General features: G+C 38.8%; 1 protein-coding gene across 1 annotated transcript in view; it reads left to right on the top strand.

Moving 5' to 3' along the window:
• Window positions 1-23615, top strand: part of Gc (GC vitamin D binding protein) — a 32804-nt gene extending 9189 nt beyond the window's left edge. The window contains exons 2-13 of the mRNA XM_013112026.3: window positions 1815-1884; window positions 2417-2549; window positions 4821-5032; window positions 6767-6899; window positions 7207-7301; window positions 9554-9683; window positions 10753-10955; window positions 12564-12693; window positions 13477-13574; window positions 15324-15456; window positions 18876-18935; window positions 23464-23615. Of these exons, the coding sequence (XP_012967480.1) occupies window positions 1815-1884; window positions 2417-2549; window positions 4821-5032; window positions 6767-6899; window positions 7207-7301; window positions 9554-9683; window positions 10753-10955; window positions 12564-12693; window positions 13477-13574; window positions 15324-15456; window positions 18876-18905 (1367 nt within the window). The 3' untranslated portion in view covers window positions 18906-18935; window positions 23464-23615. The remainder of the gene's footprint in view (window positions 1-1814; window positions 1885-2416; window positions 2550-4820; window positions 5033-6766; window positions 6900-7206; window positions 7302-9553; window positions 9684-10752; window positions 10956-12563; window positions 12694-13476; window positions 13575-15323; window positions 15457-18875; window positions 18936-23463) is intronic.
• Window positions 23616-25187: the final 1572 nt, after the last annotated feature.

Raw genomic sequence — 25187 nt, 5'->3', positions numbered from 1 at the left:
CTTTGAGCAGCAAGGCCACCTTAAAGATGAAACGCACTATTGTGATAACCTCTAAGATGGCTTCCCTAATACTTTAAGTCAAGTGGATACATCACTTAAGGCTATTTAGAACTGAGACAAAGCCTTTCTATACTTGTTAGCAATTATTCAAAGTAGTGCCCAGAGTGCTGAGAAATTTTCTGGCCATATTATTGTAAATTTTGAGTCACAGAAGGAAAACCCTGATGGACTTTCAGATATCTACCCAGAGGACATGGGTGTATGTGCAGAGGGTCTTATAATCAGTAGGAAATTCATTTTTAAACACACAGAAAAAAATTATGCCTCAGGAATCTGACTATTCCCATCACTCGAGTACATTTTTGACCAGTTGTCATATTTTTCTCTTCATTCCACAAATGAACCCTGAACATCAATGTCATTGAAAGCATGAGATGTCCCATTGCCTATAAACCTAGGTCATAAGTTCATGGATATCGAAGCTGCTTTCCCAGTCAGACCTGGGAAAGACCACTTCTTTTCTCTCCCATCCCCTTTTGTCCTTCCCCACTATCTAACTACTTGTAGTATCTCTTGGATATGAGGCAGGAAGCCACTGACAGGAAAGACAGCCACAAAGAAAGAAGACCATGACTGTAAACATGTTCTGAGCAGAGGTGTTCACTTACACTTGTTTGTTTTGTTTAGTTTTGTTTGAGACAGGATCTCACTATATAGCCGACTGGACTGGAACTCACAGAGGTACTCTTTCCTCTGTCCCCTGAGTGCTGGGATTAAAGGTGTGCTCTCCATGCCTGGCCGTTGTTTTCTTTTTAAGCACTGTTTCATCATCACTAGAAACGTTTCACATCTTCCCGGCATGTCATGACTTCCCTTGGGATGGATTGTTCAAATAATCTCACTCTGCCCAGAGGTGACTCACAGTTGGCTGCCCACTGCCCTCCAGAAAGCCCTATGGTTTTGTCATTCTTGCTGCTGTTCTAGAGGTCAAGGAAGAAGATGCCTCCAAGCCTCTTTGCTCTCTTATTTGGTGTGTCTCAGATATGAGGGTCACTGGTTCCTACCCACAGCGATCATCTTTGTTCCCTAGGCTCCTTTACCTGCCCCACTGCATTTAGATTTCTGGAGTCCACTGCATCCCAAACTCTACGGAAAACCTCCAAGGGCTAATGGTTATGAATCTTCTTTCACTGCACCTGAAGTGTGAGGAGCTAGACCACACTGTTCTGTAGACTATCCATTTCCCTAGCTGAAGTCCTTACGGAGTCTGGGTGGTAAGTCAGGCAGCAGCTTTCTCAACCACTGGCCTCTTCCAAGTTCAGACCTAATACAACTGGAAACTCAACCTTGCAGTGGAGAAGCTTTTCTGTTTCCTTTTGCTCTTTGTTTTGTTGAAACCATAAGACAATAAAAGGGAAGGAGAGATAAAAGGAGAAAGGAGGAGGGAAGAGAGAGAAAGAAGGAAGAGGGAAAAGGAGGGAGAGAAAAAAGAAACAGTTCCTTCAGCATTTTGCACAGACTGAGGAGGGTGGTTTTCGAGTAGGTGATTCTAACTCACTAACCGATGTGTAGCATGTGATTCATCCCTAGCATTACTTTACCCTTTCTACCTTTTCCCCTTGCTATACTGTAAAAATTAATAAAAAATTACAACACTGAGGCTTATTGTGTGAAAACATACATCCAAATGGAACTGTGGACAGATATTAAGAAATGCATTTACCACATATTATGTGGAAGATATATATATATATATATATATATATATGTCATTAAAAGGAAAAAGACACCTGTTTTCTACATTTGCTTTCTAGGCCGAGACTATGAAAAGGATAAAGTTTGCAAGGAACTTGCCATGCTGGGGAAAGACGACTTCAGATCTTTGTAAGTTGCAGTATCCATTCATTTCTTGGGTACTTGACCAGAGCAAAACTGGGTACAAGGCAACTTTCACACTGTAGAGAATGTTGCCCTGGTCTAAAAGATGAGGAAAGAGCCTTGAGTCACTGTGGACCAAGCAGGTGGAGGTCAGCCAGAGATGCCAGCTGAACTACAGTGACTGTGGTCAAAGAAACTATCATTGGTAAATTTAACAAATGAGCTTCTGAAGTGAATTAGACTTTTTTGGACCCTGGAAAACATAAGCAATGACTTGTATTGTATGTTCTTTGGGGTAAGCTCAAAATAGACTCCAGGCTGCTTTGATGGCAACTATAAATCCAGGTTTACTGTATACAAGATGACTTTCCTAGAGCAAATGCCTGACATATAACCTCATACTCTCACCATTAGTCAAATAAGAAAGTTAATGTATGAAATATTTCTTTTCAAAGTTGAGTAGATATTCTATTTGGCATGAGTCAAAATGCCAAACAAACCAATTCAAGTCCAATTAACATAATCACTTTTCCCTCAGATCACTAATCCTATACAGCAGGAAGTTTCCCAGTGGCACTTTTGAGCAGGTCAGCCAGCTGGTGAAGGAAGTTGTCACCTTAACCGAAGAGTGTTGTGCTGAGGGGGCTGACCCCAACTGCTATGACACCAGGGTAAGTGTGTATCTCTACCATGTCCCAGGGAAAGGAAGTGCCAGAGGCCTTTATGTCACCTATCCAGGACACTCTAGATTCCAAGCCACCTACACCTAGTTGTATGGAAAAATAAAGAACATTATTTTTAGCTCCCACATTTATTCCATTACCCAGTTCCTTTCACTCATTGTTGCTACAAGTTTCAAAAGAAAAATAATTGGGATAAAATAACTTGGTGAATTACCAAATATATACTGCTAATGAGAATGTGTGAAGGATTTAAATCCAGATTGGACTCTTGAGAAATCATTTTTAAAATCACTATAAATTTGAACCTCATAAACTCAAACTCTTGAACCTCTTAAAATAATTTAAATATACACTGTATAGCTTAAAATCCTGCCTACATCTTTAGTACTATAGTACTATGTTAAGGTTAGGAATAATGACCACAGAATAAATAATGTTGACCTCAAACTTTTTGGCTCACCCAAATATTACTAGGCACACAATTTGTATGCCTATTAGGTTCTGAGTATTTTAAAAAACATGTATCATATGCATTCCTCTCTCTCTCTCTCTCTCTCTCTCTCTCTGTGTGTGTGTGTGTGTGTGTGTGTGTGTGTGTGTGTGTGTGTGTGTGGTGTTTTACTCCTCTATAGCACTTACATAGAAATTGAAATCCTGAAGGAAAAAGACTTGCAATTCAAAGTATAGACAGTAACTGATAAAGGTGGAAAAAAGTAGACAAAACTTTACTAACGTGGTTTGGCCCATGTACGAATGACAATAGGTGGATTTGGCTAAAGGTCACCACAGAAAGATCAGTGTCTGCTCAATCCCATTATTAGAATAGATTCTATACATCGAATATCCTTACCCATTGATAGCTGTATTTGCCCCGTCTCCTCTGTTTTATGTCACATCTTTTGCCACCAAATTCATCAATACTCATCATTTCAGCTTTACTCTGCACCACCTCAGACTGAATATGCTTCACACTATCAACCACACTCAAATGAACACAGTAGGTTTTCATCTCATTGTCCTCTCACCCCAGGGATTTGCTGCTGTGTGTCTTTCTGAGATATGACTGGAGCTTTCAGGAGAGATAACATGGATGGATTTTGTGTGACATCTTTACCCTACTCATCCTAAGCCTTTACACATTATTTTGTCATGTACTGATACTTGTTCAGCTTCTATTTTTATTTTGGGATAACTGAAATCAGGAAAACCCAGAGGAGTTTCTAGTGAGATTAATAAAAAAAGGAAAAGGAGATTGACTAGAGACAGAGATGATTTTCAAAGGCAGACTAATTCTTAACTTCTAAGAGTAATGGAAGGAAGGTATGCATGAGATATGATGAATTGATTTGACCAACTCATTCAGCATGTTGCTTTCCTTTACTGCTATGAAAGATCTTTAGAAAATCTACCTTAAAAGGATAACATACATGCATATATATTTACTTTTCTTACATAAACACCAAAGTGATTTTCCCAAGTTATTTCTACTTCTTTTTCTCTATAACTATTCTTTTATATCAATTTATTACAAACATCAAATTACTTCCATTTTCCTCTACAGTTTCTTTGGTGGTGTTCTACCCTTCAGCATGAATGAGAGGAGCAGGGCAGAGGCTGTAAATGACAGTGACCACTGGTTTCCACCACTTGTCAAGGATAAGACCTGAAATGGGAATACATACTTCCAGTCCCCATCTTTGAGCTGCTCTGCAATTGTTTCTTATTTTCTTATTGAGTAACTGTGATATAAAATCCTACTACAGAGATGACAGGCAACTGCAACATGCAGGAAGCTAAAGCCAACCCTGTCAAGAAGTCACTCATTTAGGAACGGGAGGAGAAAAGGCCAGAGGACATTCACCTTGCTCTTGGTCTAACTGTAAGAGGCAGGTGGGAGGAGATGAGATGAGAGTCACTACTAGAACTTTTCCAAGTGCTCCTCACCTCAGAGATGCTAAAAACCCTTCACTGAGAAACACCAGGCTATGTGATAAAGTTCAAACGACTGCAGCCTCATAAGCAAGGTCCATTTATTAATGAAAGTTGTTTCATGGTCTACTCTGAAAAGTGTCATTGGTTAGCATAAACAAGATTCTATACTTGCCTATAACCAAAATTATGCAACTTTACATGTTTGTAAGCCATAGCGTGCTACTTTGATTACTTATTAGAATTTTTAAATTACACATTATATATTATACTGAATGTAGACTCATACACTATACAGGCTTTCTCACCCGCCCCCTTCTTTCATTCCAGACTTCAGAGCTGTCTGTCAAGTCATGTGCAAGTGATGCCCCCTTTCCCGTGCACCCTGGAACTCCTGAGTGCTGCACCCAAGAGGGCCTAGAGCGGAAACTCTGCATGGCTGCTCTAAAGCACCAGCCACAAGAATTTCCCACCTATGTGGAACCAACAAATGATGAGATCTGTGAGGCATTCAGGAAAGATCCAAAGGGGTTTGCTGATCAGTAAGTGATCTTTATAAGTCAAACTACCACTCTTCTATACCAATCCAGATATCTGCCGCTGGGAAGGCAAATGAAGGGCGATCACAGCAAGGGCCAGAGTAGTCAGGCCCCATGGGAAGGGTTTCTCTCAAAAATAGAAAGGAAGGAAGCAGGAGATCTAGAGAGGAAGGAAGGAGGCAGGCAGGGAGCAAACCATGCAGGCAGGTAAAAATATGGGGAAAGACAATGCATGATAATGAAAATATAGTATCTTATATACAAATTCAGAAAACAGTAATAATTCTAATGGAAGTGAACACACACACTCTCCCAAACTCCCACACACTATCCTACGACTTGTTTTCATACATCTGCAAGTGCCTGTGGTGATCCCCCTTATGCTAATGATCTTTGCATCATGCAGATGTGGAACCAACTTTACTACTGTGCACATTTTTAAATGCTTTCCCATGAGGCACAGAAATAAATGCTCTCCATCCCCACATATCTTTAGAAACAGCTGTGAACATGACACATATTACCAAATGAACATGTAATGTGAACATTTTTATTGTTTTTAATCTATATAAGAAAGTGGTTCCACTCTGAAAATGTTAATCTTGGAAAGTTATAAAATGTACAGAAATGAAGCTGGGCATAATCAAAAAAAATCCTGTAATGCCTTAGGGATTACACTGGAGAAAAAGGCAAGGTTATTGCTACAAGTTTCAGGCCAGCCAAAGCTATGTGCTGAAACTTTCTCTCAAAAAACAAAAGAAATAAGGACAAAGATGGGGGGAAGACATTCATGATAATGAAAAATATCTATGCAAAGATAAAGGACAATAAAATTTAAACTATTCATAATTCCACAAATATTTGTTGGTATACCCATTTTTCTTCATCCTTCAGAATGTCCTTAAGAGCCCCAAGAACTCGTGCTTCTAAAATCCAAAATGACTGCTCTTGTCACATAAGTTCACTACACATGGGAATTTTTTAGGATAGTAAAATTAAATAGAATATAAAGAGTAAATCCCCTAATTATATTCCCTATTCAACAAGTAGCTTACTAACTGGTGATGCTCTTAGTGAGACCATAAATAAAATAAAATTTAAAAAACAAATAAACAGATGGCCTCTCACTTGAAACAGATAATATAGGAACTAAAAAGCCCATTTTTCAAAATAAATACATTTTTATAGTTGCCAGTGTTATTGTTATTTCTTTAAATTCATAGTTATTTTGTGATCTAATGGGCTGGGAAGATGACTCCATGGGTAAAATGCTTGCTTACAAGCATAAGAACCTACATCATGCTGATATAGGGCAAAAGCAGACAGATACCTGGGGATTGTTGCCCAGCCAGTCTAACCAAATTGATAGTGAGAAACCCTGTTTCCAAAACTAGAGAGCAATAGAGGAAGCCATCTGAGGCCAACCTCTAGCCTGCACACACATGCACACACACACACACACACACACACACACTGCACACACACGCACACACACTGCACATACACACACACATACATACACACGATAGATGATAGGTAGAATATAGATTAATGATAGATTGTAGATATATAGATGATAGATTAGATAGACAGATGATGGATAATAAATAGATATAGATAGATGACTGACAGATATGAACCAATATTACACGCATGCTTTCTTCATCAAAATACTAACAAAAGTTCAGTTTTGTTTTCCTACAATTCATTTAATCCATCCCAAATTTCTCTCCCTAGGTTTCTATATGAATACTCCAGTAATTACGGACAAGCTCCTCTGTCACTTTTAGTTGGTTACACCAAGAGTTATCTCTCTATGGTTGGATCCTGCTGTACTTCTGCAAGCCCAACTGTATGCTTTTTGAAGGAGGTAGGCTCCATTTACATATCATAGTTATACATACATTGTTTTTCCTTCCTAAACTGGCATTTCTGTTAAATAATGGGAAAATTGGGATTTTGTAATTCGCAAAGGTTTCTAAAATAACTTCATTGCATTTTGTTAATTGAAAAACATTCTTGCCATTAAGGAGATATCTATAAACTACAGAGGCTGGGGCTAAGCATTATATTGATTTTTAAATGCCAAGCAACTAAAACATCCCTTCCTGCTATTTATGCACACTGCATTCCATTGGTTTTGATTGTCTAATATAATTCTCTGTATTTTGTTCTAGAGACTCCAGATTAAACACTTATCACTTCTCACCACCATGTCAAATAGAGTCTGTTCACAATACGCTGCATACGGAAAGGAGAAATCAAGGCTCAGGTAATGATTCTGTACCATTTTCATGGTGAGAAGTTTGCTCCTTCACCCTGCACTCTGTAGCCCTGTGGAATATGCCTGTGAAGGATGCTGTAGAACACAGGCCACTAAAGACCCACACCAAACACCCTGGGGCATTTTCTCTAGTCTTGCCTTCATTCTTCTTTTACACTGAGAAAGCATATTTTGCAGGTATCATGAATGGAGTCTTAATACAGAGGTATCATATATATTGCTTAATTAACCTTGGGTTATACTCACATTAGTATCTAGGAATTTACTCTAAGGGATTAGCATGTGATGTGAAGAAAGACTAAGAGTCAAAATATTGCTGCCATGTTTTTAATAAGGGAAATTTAGAGATGTTTCTAGAATGGAGAATATCTCAACTATAATAAATAAACATAAAATATATCAGGGAATCAAAATTATACTGGAAAAACATGCTCAATGAAAAGTATAATACATTGATCAAAGAAATCAAAGGTGATATCATAAATGGAAAGACACTCCCTGCTTGTGGTTTAAAGACTTAAAACTATTAAAATGCCACTCTAGCCAAGTGAGGTGATACACACACACAACAATACCAACACTTTGAAGGCTGAGGCAAGAGGTTAGTTATAAGGTCAAGACTAACCTAGGCTACATAGTGTAGTGAGTTCTAGGCCAGTCTGGTCTACATGAGACCCTATCTCAAAAAAGTAATTTAGTAAATATTAAAACTAAATGAAACAAAGTGTTGTACTACTTAAAGCAACTGTCTAATCCAATCTCCTAAAGTCATGATGGCATTTTTTTAAAAAAAAGTCTCTGTTAGTCAGCTTTTCATTGCTGTAACAAATCTTAGTTCATTAACCCACATACAGATATGTTTATTTTCTCTTACGACTTTTAAGGTTTCCATCTACAGTAAGTTGGCCCCATTGCTTTGGCCTCTGGTGGTGCACTGGGTGGAAGCACATGGTAGTGCAAGCCACTCACCAGCAAATGGCAAGAAGAGGTGGCAGAGGTCCTGCTGTGTTCCTGGGTGTCGATTCCCAATGACCCAAAGACTTCCCAGAAGACCCATCCCTCAAGGCTTCCAGCACCTTCCAGCACCATCACCTGAGTTCAAACAGCTGCCATGTAGTAGACATTTGAGCTCCAAATTTCAGCGCCATCCAGAAATTAATGTTATCATAAGGGAACCTCAAAGGACCCCAGATAGACAAAACACTTTTGAAAAAAAAATACAACAGTGAGGCCTAAAACAACTACCATGCAACAATAATCAAGTTAGTGTGATACAGACATGAAAAGAGATATATAGATCCCTCAGCAGAATAGGAGGTCTAAAACTAAACTAGTGTATTTGGTCAAATGATTTCATCAAAGGTGCTAAGAGTCTGCGGCAGAGCAAAGACAATTTCTCTAAGAGTTGAGAAACTAGATAGCTACATGCAAAATAACAAAACTGGACCCTTACCTTACACTGTTAAAACTTATTAAACTATTAATATAATATCCATAACTATAAAACTCATAGATGAAAATAGGGGGAAATCTTCCAGGCATTGGCTTTGACAACGATTCCTTAGGTGTGATTCTCAAACCGAAGAAAAGCAAAACCAAAAATAACTATATCAAACTTTATAACTTCCATCCAAAGGTTATAATCAACAAGGGAAGAGGCAACTAGGGAAAACACTGACAACTTATATCTATTAAGGAAGTAATATACAGGATACATAAAATATTCTATTATGCAGTGACAAAAGTGCTGAATTAAAAGTGATTTTATAAGACATCTTAAAAGAGAGTGAAAACTGGGCATTGGTGGTGCACGCCTTTAATCCCAGCACTTGGGAGGCAGAGGCAGGCAGATCTCTGTGAGTTGGAGGCCAGCCTGGTGTACAGAGCAAGTTCCAGGACAGCCTGCAAAACAATACAGAGAAACCCTGCCTTGAAAAACCAAAAAAAAAAATAGTGAGATGCCACGTTGACCTTATAGACTGCTTTCAGTCCAACGTGTGAAGATCTGATTGAAAAAAAAAAGCTATGTCACAGTGCTGAATATTTCAAAGCCTTCACTGGAGATGGTTTAATCTTGAGAATGGCAACTTTACTATTTAGCACAGATCACAAGACCAGTGTGCTCCATCTGTTGATGCCAAAGACTACTACATCAGTATTCCTCTCAGTAGTGTGTCTATAATGAACACTAGAAAACTAAGAATATGAGCTAGCTAACAAATTCATTTTTAACTATCTAGCTATCTCATAAAACTAGCCCAAAAAGTGCCAACTGCTAACCTGGAGGATGTTGTGCCACTAGCTGAAGATCTTACTCAAATCCTGTCCAGATGTTGTGAGTCTACCTCAGAGGACTGCATGGCCAAAGAGGTAAGGTGGTCCATGTGATCACTGTGATGTACTGTGGACTGTGGACTGACTGCCACAAAGTCTTCTCAGCTGCTTTTCATGCAATATTCTAGCATCCTCACATGCATTTACAAAATATAAATACATTCTTAACTCGACTCACAGATGAAGAAACAGTAACGGGGGTCAGCAATTTGAAACCACCAACCAGTGACAAAATCTACATGCATACAGTGACAAGATTCCCGGACACCCAAGTTCTGCACTGTGCAGAGTTTCCATTACCCACACATGGTTATTTAAATTTAATTATAGTCTCCAGTATTATATTTAAATTGAACACAATTTAAAATTCAGCTATGGTATAAAGTCTTATTAGTGCTGACACTAGCCAAGCCTGGTAATGTTTTTATTATACTTTGTACAATTTGGTAAGCATATCAAACATTTTTACTTCCTCAATTTGCATAATTTTATCTCAAGTTGATACAGACACAGGTAATTGCACTGGATGAAGATTAATCTCCAAGGTCTTATTGACATATTTAGCACAGACACATTGTGCTGTGTAGTTTTTTTCCATTACAAACTCACATTTATGTGTATAGATGCTTTGCTATAATGACAAATGATGTCCAGAAGGACTACACTTATTATCAATTGTTTGTATTACATCATTGCCCCAGGTGCATCATATTTTTAACTAATCTTCAATTATTGCATTTGTGTTGGTTTTTCAGTATTTTAAGCAATGGCATAGTTTATAGCATTATAGCTAAATATTCTCTCTATCCTAATTATTTTAAGCATAAACTATTCTGTCTGTTTTTATTAGAATAAAATATTCAGTTTTGATATGGAGTTTTCATAAACATCATACATGTGCTCTCTCTCAGAGGTGAAATTGGACTTTATGTGATAAACTTTCACATATTAACAAACTCCCTTCACAAGTATCATATCCATTTATTTTCTAAGAGCATTCTTAGAAACATTTATAAATAACATATCAGGGATTGAAAGCCTATGTTTTATTTTTAGTAAGACCAATAAGAACACCAACTGCTCAAATCCACCATTCTCTTTGTAGCTGCCTGAACACACATTAAAAATCTGTGACAACTTGTCCACAAAGAATTCTAAGTTTGAAGAGTGCTGTCAAGAGAAAACACCCATGGACATTTTTATGTGCACTTACTTCATGCCAGCGGCTGAACCACTTCAATTGCCAGTCATCAAGTTGCCCACAGAGACAGACCTGTGTGGTCAGAGTACCACCCAAGCCATGGACCGGTAAGTAGAGCAGTGTGTGGAGTGTTTCTGCCTCCACAGGGACCAGACTGAAGGAAAGCAAGCCATCCCTGTTTTCAAACACAAATCTCTTTATATGGCATCTATGGAATTTAAGTATTTGTTACTGATTTTAAAGCACTCCAAGTCTTTAAACTTGTATAAGAAAGAAGGAGCCTGTGGTTCCTAAGTCTGCCCCTTGCAATTAGTGTACATTGGCAAAAGGGGATTGGCCCTTCTGACTTAGATTTGTTTTTAGCTGACTTGAGAATGGCAGCATTGCCTTCCTTAGTGCAGAGGCAACCAGTAAGAAACATCTGGAAATTCAGATCAACATAAACGTCATACACAGTAAAATGTTCCATATACATAATACACATTACACATCATGGCAACGTAAATGGGTATCATGTTATTTTCCAGTTTGACCATATTCTATTCCAACACACACACACACACACACACACACTAAAAGTTTGTCAAGCTTCCAGAGAATAACCATTTGATAACAAGTAAAATACAAAATTTAGAATGTTCTTTCCTTAACAGTATTGATATTCACTGTCACTTAATAAGATTAAATGGAAATACTGAAACATACTGAAACATGATCTTGTCTCATCTAGCTAATGAGAGCCAAAACATATACCGTGTTAAATATATTATGAATATCTTCACACTTTTAGCATAAAACGATTTACACCTAGGAAAAGTGGATAGAATGTCAGTTGCTTATATAAGAAAACGGAATTTAGACAAAATTAAAACTAGTATACATTTTTCTTATAAATATTAGTTGATTTGATAAGTTCATAGATAACAGTCAGTTAAGACTCAGTGGAAAACTTTGTATACATTTTTGTACAGAAAACTTTCATTGAAGTACCCAGCTAAAATAGCTGTGGGGAGAAATGTATTATACCCTCATGAAGAACATGTCCATATGAGCATAAAGTAACATATGATTATTATGTTCTATTGTATATATAGTATATTACAGTTATTAAACCAAGCATTAATAAAATGTTTTTATGAAAATGTCATCTAATCTAAACTCAGTTTAAAGAGTCTGTTTGTATTAAATCATTTTTAAATTAAGTTAAAAAGACTCAGCAGGTTATATCTATTCATATGTTATAAACATATGTATTTATTACATACACATTTACATGTAATACATGAATATTACAATACTGACTACAGGAAAAACATGCCATGAATTTGTGAAAGAGTAGGAGAGACATGAGAAGGGTTATACAGATGGGAAGGAAGGGGGAAGGATGTAATTATATTTCAAATAAAATTAAAATAAATTAACAAAACCCAAAAAGCCAGGCATGCTAGTACATACATGCCTGTAATCCCAGCACTAGGAGATTGAGGCAGGAAGTGAAGTGGGAGGGTCCTAGGATGAAGGAACCACTCCACTGTGAGTTACTGAATGAATTGGGCTGCAAAATAAAACTATCTCAAATAAAACGAAACAACAATCAGGAAGATGTTTGTTCTGCCTCTGTAGATAGGTAGAATAGTAGTAAATGGGTCCCATTTCCGATTCTGAGCCCCAGACACATCTTGAAAAGCATTCTTTCCTTTTCTACCTGACACCAGGTATACATTTGAACTAAGCAGAAGGACTCGGGTGCCAGAAGTATTCCTCAGCAAAGTGCTGGAGACCACCCTGAAGTCCCTTAGTGAATGCTGTGATGCACAGGACTCCATGGCCTGTTTCAGCACCCAGGTACACTTTGCTAAGTTTCTATATCAACAGTTGTTGCTGGTATATTTTTTCCCACAGCCACTTTGCCCCAAATAAACACATGAACACTATATTAATCATAAAACTATTGGTTGATAGCTAGGGCTTCTTACTGGCTAGCTCTCTCTTATTAACCCATAACTACTAATTTATGTATTTGTACATAACCTTATCATCCCAGAGAATGCCTGGTGTGTCCTATCCTCCTAGTCTCTTCATGGAGTCCCTTGCAGCCTCTTCTGCCTACATTTCCCAGAACTCTCCTCCTCTCCTAGTCCCACCTATCTTTCTGCCTCTGTTGGCCAAACACTGTTTTATTCATCAACCAATAAGAGAAATACATACACAAAAGAACACCTCCCATTAAACTGTGCCAACCAAAATTGCAGACTGAAGCTTATGGATCAAGATTGGCAAGCTTGCCCAACAAGGCAAACACTGTCTATGGTACTTTTGTTCTTACCAAGGGAAAAAAGTCAAAAGAACATTGATACTTCATTGTGTGGGAATTAAATAAAATTAAAATTACAGTGATCATTGAGTTACATTGGTGCAGCATGCATGTTGTTTGTTCATTGTCTGTGACCACTATCATGCAGGGTGGAATATATGACCTAAAAAGCCTAAAATATTTACTAACTGGCTTTATGCAAAAAAAAAAAAAGAATGTTTGCTGATACCTGGTTCAGGGACATGGACTTCTCATCTAATGGCCTCCTTGTTTCCATACAAACAATGTTGATGTGCAAATACTGTTTTTTACAGAGTCCCATATTGAAGAAGCAACTAACTTCTTTCATTGAAAGGGGGCAAGAAATGTGTGCAGATTATTCTGAGAACACATTTACTGAGTACAAGAAAAAGTAAGTGGCTGGTTTTATGACTTCATCCTTCAAATGTGTCTCTCCTGCTTGTCCAGTTCTGCGACTGAACAGTCCTAGTGAAAATTTAGGATGTACTGAGTGAAAGATAAAGAAGGGTTGCAATTTTAAAAGTTTTAAAAGATCATCAGAACTCTTTTCTGGAGTACAGGTTATGTCATGGGCACTAGGTGAGTGGTCAATTAAAACACAGCCACAGGAATAGAAATTATAAGTCATCTGTGGGGACTTGACTGAAAATGGAGACTTGAGCACATAGTTGGTCAGTATTTGTACCCCTGGAGTTACCCATCAATGTTTGTTCTCTGACAAGAACCAAGCTTTCATGCTAGCCCAATGGCAACTATCACCAGCATGTGATCCTTATAAACCAAAAGTAAAAATGCTAATTATCAACAACATGGTACAACAGATATTTTCTCAATTAAATCGAAGAGGAAGAATTTCACTGTAAGTAGAAATTAGCAATAAAACAATTGACCATGATAATGAAAGACATGGTGTTGGGTTCTTAGGGGGAAATCTCTAAGATGATTGTGCTGTTTTCCACTTTATGTAATAAATTTCCATTTTAAATCAGTTGGAATCTAGGACTCAACCACACAGATTCACAGAAAGATTTTCTTTTCTTTTTTGTCTTTTTTTAACATTTTTTTATTTTAAATAGCTTGTTTTAGAGGGAACTGGGATTGACAGAAAGATTTTCTTAAAGAACCCCAGAATAGGAAAAATCCTTAGTGACCTCCATGAAAACCTCTCTACCATGTGAAAGTCCTATGCTTGGGCGTGTTTTTCTCTTTGTCCCTTATTGCTCACTACGGGTCTGGGAGTGTATTTCATGGAGAAAGTAATAAACCAAGCCAAGTGGGCCACTATGAAGGTGAAGTGGCACCAAGATCATAGACAGTGTAAGCGGGAAAGGATCGAGAGGCATCAAGTCCTATCATCATCTTCAAAATGAGGGGGTTAAACCCCTGAGAACCAGGGTCAAAGGACCCCACTCCCATTTCAATGCATTCGCACAGCGAGTTCCGAAGTGGGCGAACTGAGGAACAACAGAGAGGAAGCATAAGACTGAAGCTAAGGTCTGTGAAGGACGCATTTTAATGGAGCTTGCTTGACACTTACCGTTGAAGAAAGTTGAAACGCCAGGGAAAATAGGGGGGAAAAATCACTTATGTTGAAATAATGAGCTACCAAAAGGGTGACAATTGGCTTCCAAATTCAGTGGCAATTTCTGTTTGTTTGCCCGATTTTGAGCGAGGTATAGATTTCAGTTCTAACCACAACATGGTGTAGCGGTCTTGCCTGTAACGGTGGCCACACCCTTTGGGGCATGGCTTCAAGTGGACAGAGCAGAAAGAGGGAAACTAAGGTGTGGTCTCAATTGGTTGCCCGATGGTCTCTCTTGAGTCAGCCGATCGGATAGGAAGGGAAGAGAAGCGCTCCTGCGGTCCTTTGTAGTTTTCTGTGTAAGTGTTCCCCAATAAACACATTTATCTTGGGTCTAGTGAAATCATTACACCCTCGCCTTCAACATGGGCCATCAAAAATCCATTCCACAAATAAGGTTTCCTGAGACAGGCAAGTATTTCTATTTCCATTGTACATGACATGAAACAGCTGTCATCTTGCTTACATAATGACCCTACAATACCTCCAGTGGAACCTTGCTTACTTAATGACCCTACAATACCTCCAGCGAAACCTTACAGATAACCGTTTTTTCAGACTGGCGGAGCGACTGAGGACAAAAACACCCAACGCCTCTCCAGGGGAACTGGAGGACATGGTGGACAAGCGCTCAGACTTCGCCTCCAAGTGCTGCTCCATAAACTCACCCCCCCTCTATTGCAGCTCACAGGTAGGAAAGCCTCACCCCTGCTTCTCAGCAGCAGAACTTCTTCCCCCTTCTGCATGGTCCTGACTTGTGTGCACCTGGCAGGCTTTCCTGGAGTGAGTGGTTGGTGGTGACCTTGCTGGTTGTCTCAGTAAGAAAGGAAGGGAAAGAGTTCTCAGGTTTCACTCAATCTATAATTTAGAACCCGGTGAAAGAAGCCAATAACAATGCAAGTATGAGAGTCTGCTTTACACGGAGCCCATGCTACTTTGTAGCATTTTATTTCATGCATGTGTGTACAAATGTGTGTAAATAATACATACACATGTTTATCTGGCAGACTGATAAACAGAAATGCTTGTAGAGAAATGGGATCAGCCCATATCTTTTATATTAGCAATAAAATGCTACGTTTAATTTTAGTATAATAAGAAAATGGCCACATCAGTTTATTCACCATGAGAATTATTTTATGAAGAAATACTTTTAATGTTAAAATGGGAATCATTTTTATAACCTTTCTTTTAAACAGTATCAGTTGACTCTCATTCTTCCTCTGTCCCTTTCTCCTCTCTCTTTTCTTGAAACATATCACCACAGCTTCAGCATCCTTATATTTAAACGTACAAGAGATGACTGTGTATGGAGTGCTTCCCTATTCACTACTACAAAGGTGCCTTGGTTTCTCCTGTATTCTACAGTGGGAGGCTACGCTGTGTTCTTTCTTTTTCCTCTCTGTCTCTCTGTCTCTCTCTGTCTCTGTCTCTCTCTCTCCTCCTTCCCCTCTCCCTCTTCCCCGCTCTTCTTCTTGCTCCCCCTCTCCCAGAAGATTGAGATGTGCAAAAGGGGTCCCAGTTTACCTATGTGGCCTCACTGGTGTTAGACCTGAGCATCACTGACTTCCAAGATATTGAATGATTATGCTGGTATCTCAGTCAATAAATTAGTACTTTCCCTACTCCACCAGAAGGTCAGAATTCAGGGATTCCATTTGTTTACATTTCTCATTGCTCCTATTATTCTCCAATAGTCATCTCAGTTATTTACAAGAGACCAAAGATCAGAACAACACTTTGCCATAATTGAAGGTATGATAGTTCTGAGACCTTTGATGTCCCCACTCCACGATTATTTCTTGGTGAGAATAATTCAACAAAACACATCTGCCTCACAGAGTCAGAAAACTGTTGATACTGATGGAGATGTTCACTAAAATCTACCAAACAGAAACAGCTGCAAATAGCCAAGTAGGAGCTAAGCTGACAAATTTCAGTGACGTGTGCTCTCCACCTGTTCTTTTCCAGTGCAGACTCTATGTGGTATGACCATGCTAGGACAGTTATGTTTCTCAGTAAAGATTTTTATGATATGTTAAACAGAATCAATAGCTCCCTGTGTTAACATTTATAGAATAATCTAAAATAACTATGTATATTTAAATGCATGTAAGAGATAGATGAAATGAAACAGGTCCTGTACTCTCCTGGAAACCATGTGTTTATTCTTATCACCTTCCAGCTCCAATTTAGCTAGTCATGACAAAAGCCAAGCCTTGATGGCAAAAACTGTTACTGACTGAAAATCCGCACTCACTATTGTTAAAATATTAATAGCTAGAGCTGCATCTGGATGGTGGAATTCACTCAATCTCACTCTTTTCCTTGGCTCAGTCCCTATTTCCTTTTTGCTAAATCCTTCCAATTTATACAAAAGTTGATTTTCCTTATATCTAAACTAATAAATATGATACTTTAAACACTTCTTCAGAGTTTTCTTTCTCCCTTTTCTCATTATTTTCTTGGCCATACGGTAGATCCTCTGACTCACTGTACCTTCTCAGAATTACTCAACTCTTGTTTCAGAACGTTGCTGTGACAGTGTTGGTAGTGGTGTGATACCACCAAAGATAGACAGTAGCACTACCAAGACAGTCACGCCAATAGTCCTTATTGCTAACCTTGACAAGCATCTTTCAGTGCTCATCAGCCTCCTCTGTGGAACATGTGGTATCCACAACTATTCCTTCCTCATTGAAGTGATGTATTTATTGTGTGTATGTTCATGTGTGTATGTACATATATGTGCTCTTGTGTCCATGTGGATGCATATGCACTTTGATTAGGCTACACTAGCTGGCTAACAAGTTCCAACATCCCTCTGGTCTGCATCTACCCAGTGCTGGAATTTCAAGTGTACCACCGTAACCAACTTTGCACGCAGGTTCCAGGATGTAAACTCAAGTCTTTCTGCTTATGCAGCAACTGCTTTACTCCCTGCACTGATTTTCCAGCCCCTTCATAGACTTTCTATAGCATCCATGTTATAATTTTCTGCTATTAGTATATGATCTTCATGTCTTGTTCTATTTTATATTTTCTTCATCCTCTACTCATTCCTTAAATTGCCATTTTGCAGAGTATGTCTTTGGTCGTCAAGCCCATGCTACATTTTCCTGAGTATTCTTCAGTGTCTAAACAGTTACCTCTAGCCAATACTTTGCCTCTCTGCACCATTGCTTCTACCACAATAAACTCATATTCAGCAAGACCAAAATTCTCCCATCTAAAACCTTCTGTGTTCCACCAATTGACAATTCATATCAGCATCATTTACCCATTGTCTCCAAATGAAAATTTAGTGATACTTAATTCCTCATCTTATTCTAAATATATCAAATCAAATCCTAAGTCCTGTCAACTCTGCCTTCTAGATATTCCCCAGTTCCCATCCCATATTTTTCAACTTTCTTGTTCTAGTTTTCCTATAGTCTGCCCCCTCATTACACCTTCACAATAGACATTCCAAATCCAGTCTAATTCCACTGCCTCACACTGAATCCCATGTCTGTGTTGATGTTACAATAACCTCTCTAAAGATGCAAGGTTAATATGTTACCCAAGTGGCTCTTCATTGTCTTCATATAAAGGCCTGATTTTATTTAATTTAAAAATCAAGAGATTTTGACCATTGGTTTCTTCTGTCCCTAGACCGTCTATGGCTATTTCTGTGCCTCAATGAGACTCTCCCAAACTGCTTTAAACCATCCCATTGTTAAACTTGCTCTGTCCCCTCACCCCCACCCCATTGCGTGCAGATAATGACTAATTCAATTCCTATTTCCTTCATTGGGCTTCAAGGTTAAGAAAAGTCCTTTAGGACTCCACATGCACAAAGCAAGCTCCCCTGTTATCTGTCCTGTGTGTTCACTAATTAGCACTTCTTAAATTCAATTGTTGTTCTTATCAGACTGTAAACTATGTGAGGGGCTATACAAAGCTAAACACATAGGAAGCATGGCTAATGAAAATTATAATTCAAACTTGCAGTTTCATTATAATCTTATCCCCTGACAAGGTTTCAAAATGCTGTGCACCTTCTGCATGACCCAGTAGCCTACAAGTCAAGTGCTTGATAAGTTATAGAACATTCTTTTTCATTATCAGATTGACGCTGAAATGAGAGACATCCTGTAGTCCTGATACAGTGCCTATGTACTGTCTTGGGTAAGTACGTTTAAAACACTTCATCAAAAAATCTAGAATTTCATCACATAGTTTAGAAATCATAGACTAGGATGTAAACTTTACCCTACTTCTCTATCCTATTTGCTTTCCATTCCAATTCATTTTCAGTTGATCAGATTAAGCCTGTAGGAAGGTGTCAGTGCTGACAGATGTACACAGATAATTTCTGACATATTTAAGGCTAGTTCCAGATTCTCAGGTACCCAGCCTAGTACTCCATCCATCATAATACCATTACCTAGCATAATGACACCATAAATGTCATGGGAGGGATCCTGGTGTACATCAAGAAGGAAAGTGCCATCAAGCATTAAAATTCACAGCAGAGTTCTTCAGTTACAGCACTACTTGCTTCCTTCAGAGATTATGCTTTCAATCACTTAAAAGTGATCAATGAAGATATTTAGACTGAAAAACTATAATTGTATATAACCCACACTTTAAACTGAAGGTGATCTCAACTCTATACATTACAACCAAAGGTTTTTTTTTTCAGTTCAATTGTGTTCATTAAAAATTACTACAGATGAGATTTTAAAATGCTGTCAACAATGATTTTGATTTGTGTTGGTCAGGCTTTTCATGGAGTTGGGCAAAAATACTCATTTCTAGAACTATGTCATCTAAATTAAAATCCCCACTACAGTTACCTGTCTTTGCCAGCTTGACCCAATTGATCCATATCCCCTACAGTTCACATTTCATCCTTTATAAATGAATATTTCATTATCAGCTTCAGGATTAGTGTCTATTAAAATGCAATGAAGCAAACATCAACAGAAATGCTGGCAAGCACATTCCTTGCCACTGCTGCTTCCACTCCTAAAATTTGGAACTCAGACTAAGAATGCTTTCTTAGTAGCACATGTCTTCCCAAGAACAAATAAATACATAACATTATAAAGGCATAGCAAATTCTCTACCTTCTGGAGAATAGAATTCAAAATGCAAGTTATTCGTGGTGTATGCGTTATAGAGTTCAAACAGTGTCTGGGCCGCTGATGATACATTATGTCCCCACTTAAGTGAACGCAGTGTCCTATCATCACAATCTGCACGTAAGAATCTCCACAGAGTGAGAATTCAAGCACATAGTGGCTATTTCACAAGCCATCCTTCAAGACACCTGAAGCTTTAGTTAAGACCCAGGGTGGTTTGGAAAGCCTTATGATCGTTTCAGTTTGAATTTGTTTTCACCAGGCTGTTTCCCCCCCCCAGCAACTAAGAATACATTTTCTCAAAGTCTTAGGAAGATAGTTTTAGCCTCTCAGAGGACACATGGAAACAGGAGTAAATATTCATTTAAGAAAGTAAAGTAGGGTAGATGGGATGGTTCAGCATGTAAAGGTCCTTGTTAAATCTAAGGGCCCAAGTTGATCCCCTGGCCCAAATGGGGGACTCCTACAAGTTGTTCTTTGACCTCCACACAAAGGCATCATGGCCCATAAGCACCCTGGATACACCAAATAAATGAGTATGTTTTGAACAGAAAGCAAAAAGTAACAAAAAACTAAGAAACTAATATATTTTAAGAGATTTCCTTTTAACGTAACATCTTTCGGGGATATTTTAACGTTAATTAAACCAAGGGATAAACCCAGTTTTAACATACTAACACATTGATGAAAATTCTAAAATACTGATTATTCTGGCTGATAGTAATTATCTTCATCCTCTACAGATATTTTGTGTCATTTACCCTCAGTTAGTGTTTTTCTCTAACCTTTAATAATCTTTAAATTTCTGTACTATCCAGTTGCTTGGAATGTTTGATCACCTGATTAGAGACTCAACAATAACTTACATCTTTCTTCTGCAAATTTCTAAAAAAAATGCATTCAATGTTTCAAACCCAATTTTAGCAATGTCTTGCTGGTCATAAACACAATCTGGAATGAAGAGTTACTAATAGTGAATCGTATCAAGATGGTTTTGTGGCTCTGAAAAAGAATTACACTTTCTTCACAGGGTTACAGTATTGAGGTGTCATATCCAGAATGTGACACTACATCCTAAGCTTTTCTATTAAATTTCAAACAACAACCAGTTCTCCATGATTTTGGGGCTCTAGGAAAAATTCTGTGGTACTATGGAGCAACTCTGGAGTCATTCTATTGTAGCATGAATTCTAGTTGGTGTTAACAGAGACAGATTTTGGGATTAAAGCTAAAGATCAGAAAAGCAAAGCAGTCATCCAATAGAGAGTTCTCACCTCTATCAATGCTCAGACCAAACGGTCAACCCTGTCCTGTCCTCAAACTGCACTGAGTTCCTGTCTTCCCCTGAGTTATATTCCTTTCTAGTGCTGGGTTTAAAGGCATGGGATCTCAAGTGCTGAGATCACCTTTGTGTGAGCTCTGTTTCTCTCTTAGACAGATTAAATCTTGTGTGACCCAGGGTGGCCTTGAACTAACAGATATCCCTCTGCCTCTATCTTCTGAGTCCTGGGATTAAATATGTGTGCCAGCACTGCCTGGCCTCTAGTGGTTTACCTCTGCACTCTGAACTTCAGGCAAGCTTTATTTGTTAAAACACAAACAAACCCTGAGATGACTGAGTCCTGCTATGGCTACTCTGTACCCAAGTTTTACAGTCAATTATACCAGAAGAAATGCTGAGTATTTCCCCCTAAACAGGCCAGACTTTTCATCATATCTTAAATTAAAAGATACTCATTTTTTCTACAATGTAGACACCCTAGCACTGTTAAAGCAAGAGAGTTGAATAGAAGCTGAATTATCTTGTCTCTACTTATGCTCATCCCTAGTTACACTGCTGATCTATCTCTTCTACAGTCCAGACACAAGTGTTATCATAACTGGAGTTGTCATCTTGACATTTATTTTCTTAGCAAGCCTTCAAGGTCCCAAACTGATGCTCTGCTGGGAAGGGAGTAAGCTTTTCAATCTTACAAAACAAAACAAGGATTTTTTTCCTGAAATTAAATTAGTGTTCCCTGGACTGCCAAGATAAAGCCGTTTCTTTAGCTTGTAGGTAAAAAAATATTTTAGACACCAGAATCACACCTTGCACAGATTGCTCACCATGTAACAGAGACCTAAGAAGTGACACTTAAGAGTGTGTGCCCATCTCCTGTCGCATCCTCTCTCAAGGCATAAACTCAGTGAACAAAGTAGCAGATGAAGATTTTCTTCCTGGATATCTTAGAAAAGAAAAAGAACAAGGGCAAATGAATTTTGCTATAATACAAACAAGATTTTTGTAAATATAAAAAACAAAAGGAAAACAAACTAAAACCAACAACTCAACAGTATCAACAACAACAACAAAAATAAACAAAACACAGAAAAAGACCCATCTCATACTCAACAGTGTCTTACTAAATTGAAAACACCAAACTGCTATCTCAATTCCATGACCAGGGGCATTAGTATTCAGTTTTCCATAATTGTAACAAAATCCCCAAAGCAGTCAACTTATTTTTTAAAAAATAGGTTGATTTTGTCTCATTGTTAGAGGTGTTCGGTCTCATAAGTGTCATAGAGTCCCCCTGCTTTAGTTCTCTGTGCCGGTGTCAGGTGGCAGTGGTAGGGAACATGTGTCACAGCAAATTGCTGACCTCGTGGTCAGGAGTCAAAGGGAGAAAAAGTAAGAGGAAGGACCTGGTGTTCCATACACCTTTTTAAGCTCTTTAAGGGCACACCTATCCTTAAGATCCGAAGGACATCCTACTGCACTCCATCTCTCCAAGGTCCAATCTCTTCTTCCGTTGGGAACATGTCTGGTTAAGTTTCTATTGCTGCAATGAAATGTCATGACCAAAATAAGTTGGGGAGGAAAGGGTTTATTATGCTTACATTTCCACATCACTGTTCATCATCACAAGAAGTCAGGGCAGGAGCTCAAACAGGCAAAGAGTCTGAAGGCAGGAGCTGATGCACAGGCCATGGAAGTGTGTCCTTGCAGGCTCGTACCCCATGACTTGCTCAGCCTGCTTTCTTATGGCACCCCGGACTATCAGTCCAGGAATGGCCTCGCCCACAATGGGCTGGGACCTCCCCCATCAATCACTAATTAAGAAAATGCCCCCACAGGCTTCCCTACACCCTGATCTTAGGGAAGCGTTTTCTCAATTGAGGGTCTCTCCTCTCAGATGACTTTAGCTTGTGTCAAGTTGACATAAAACTAGTCAACATAGGACCACACGACCTCTGTGGGATAGCCAACACCCAAAACATAACCAGGTCTCTTTCATCCAGTTTCTCTTTTGCTCTGACAGCGATTACTCCCATAGAGCAGAAAGTCACACAGGCCTCACTGGATCATGTACTATGCTTTTCAGCATAGCAATTAGGATCACATTTTGCTTTGGGTATTGGGAACTTCTTATTTGTAAATTCTGAGTGCCCCTCACCCCCAAAATGGGCTATAAAGGATAAATGAGTCATGCTAGACAGTTTTATGTTTACCATAAACATAAAAAGAATATGGCCTTGTATGCATCTGATGTTTCTCAAATGCACCATTTATTCCTGTTTTCTCACAGACCCAGAGCTGGACTACCCTGGAAAAGAGCCACTGGTAGCGAAATCTGAGCCAAGCCACTAAGCTTCCAGGAAGACCACCAAGATAATTACATTTTTCCCAGCTACAAAGTTTGTGATGAATTATTAAAAAAATAAAGTAAATTGAAATATAGTGCAAAGCCCAAGTACAATGGAGAGTGATGTTGATCATCAGAATGATTGCTTATCTAGCCAGCCTCAGAGGCCAGATCTCTCTTATTTCTCTAAAACACTTCCAACATTAGCTTCAACTTGACAGTCCCCAGCAGGTTCAAGTCCATTTCCTGACTACTTTTCAGATTTTGTAGATACCATTAAAGAAAAGTTAGCCTGCTTGCTAACAAACAGCCTGGGATATTGTACTTCTTAAAAGAAAGACGAAACCTCTCCTGGGACCACCCTCTTAAGTCTAGTTGAGCTGCAGCAGCTAATTCTGTAGGATCTCTCTGCCTTACAACTGAAAATTCTCCTCAGCAGAAATGGAGAGGGGAAGTTTGGGGGTTTTGTTTGTTTTAATTTTAGTTTGGGCTTTTACTTTTGCTAATGACCCCTGAGAGCAAGTTAGCAAGGTAAGTTCTAAAATATCACGCATTTTCAGCTTAGTTCAATTTACCATGTACTTACAGTACTCATGAATTTCTATTGTGCATTCTTTGCTCAGAAACAATGAAGGTGCCCTGATTCCATATTCTTCCTGGAAGACAGATATTTTTGGAATTAATGTATCTGTGAAGCTAATAAAAGCCAAGGAAAATTTTCTCTAGCTAATCGCACTAGGGAATCTGAATTCACCTTGGCTGACGTAGTTAATACAGTAAATATGAAGAGTTCTGTGGCACATATAATCAGATTTAAGTTAAGCACAATCACCTCAGCCATTCTCCAAGATTCTAAGTCCAGTAGGAGACTGTTGTTAATCAAACCAAGCAAAGTGCCTGCACCTCTACAAGGAAATGACCCTTTTGTTCCCTGGGGCCTTTGTGGCAGAAAGTGTGTGGAATGCAAAGGTTCTAAAAAAAAAAAACTAACTTCAAATGGAGTTCCTGAGATGCCACAATGTCAAAAAGCAAGCAACCATGGATGAGCAACGTTTCAGATTTCTGAAAAATTACCTCTCACAAAAACAAAGCCTTACTAAAGTTTCAAATAACTCCAAGTAGTAGATCATTGATAAAATTTGAGAAGACAGGCTCCATTAAGAACTACTGATGAGTATAGGGGTCAAGACTGGGCTTGCTTAACCCACAGAAACAGCTGACCTGAACAAGGGGGAGCTCTTGAACCCCAGACTGATGGCTGGGAATCCAGCATTGGACTGATCCAGACCCTCTGAATGTGGGTATCAGTGAGGGGGTCTAGGCAATCTATGGGACCTTGGGTAGTAGTAGATCAGTATTTATCCCTAGCATACAAATGGATTTTGGGTGTCATCCCACAATGAGAGACACTTTCTCAGCCTGGACTCTTGGGGGGGGGGCCTAGGCCCTGCCCTGGATGAAATGACAGACTATGGACAGCCCCCATGGTGGGCCTCACCCTCCCTGAGGAAAGGAGTGGGGACTGGGGGAGGGGATGGGAGGGTTGGTGGGAGGGCATGGGGGGAGAGGGAGAAGGACCTGGGATTGACATGTAAAGCAACCTTGTTTCTAATTTAAACTTAAAAAGAAAAAAAAGACATTAAAAAAAAAAAGAACTAGTGTTCACC

The sequence above is a fragment of the Mesocricetus auratus genome, unplaced genomic scaffold (genome assembly GCF_017639785.1).
Source record: "Mesocricetus auratus isolate SY011 unplaced genomic scaffold, BCM_Maur_2.0 Super-Scaffold_100006, whole genome shotgun sequence".
Classification (NCBI taxonomy): Eukaryota; Metazoa; Chordata; class Mammalia; order Rodentia; family Cricetidae; genus Mesocricetus; species Mesocricetus auratus.
This window is presented reverse-complemented; position numbering and strand designations above follow the sequence as displayed.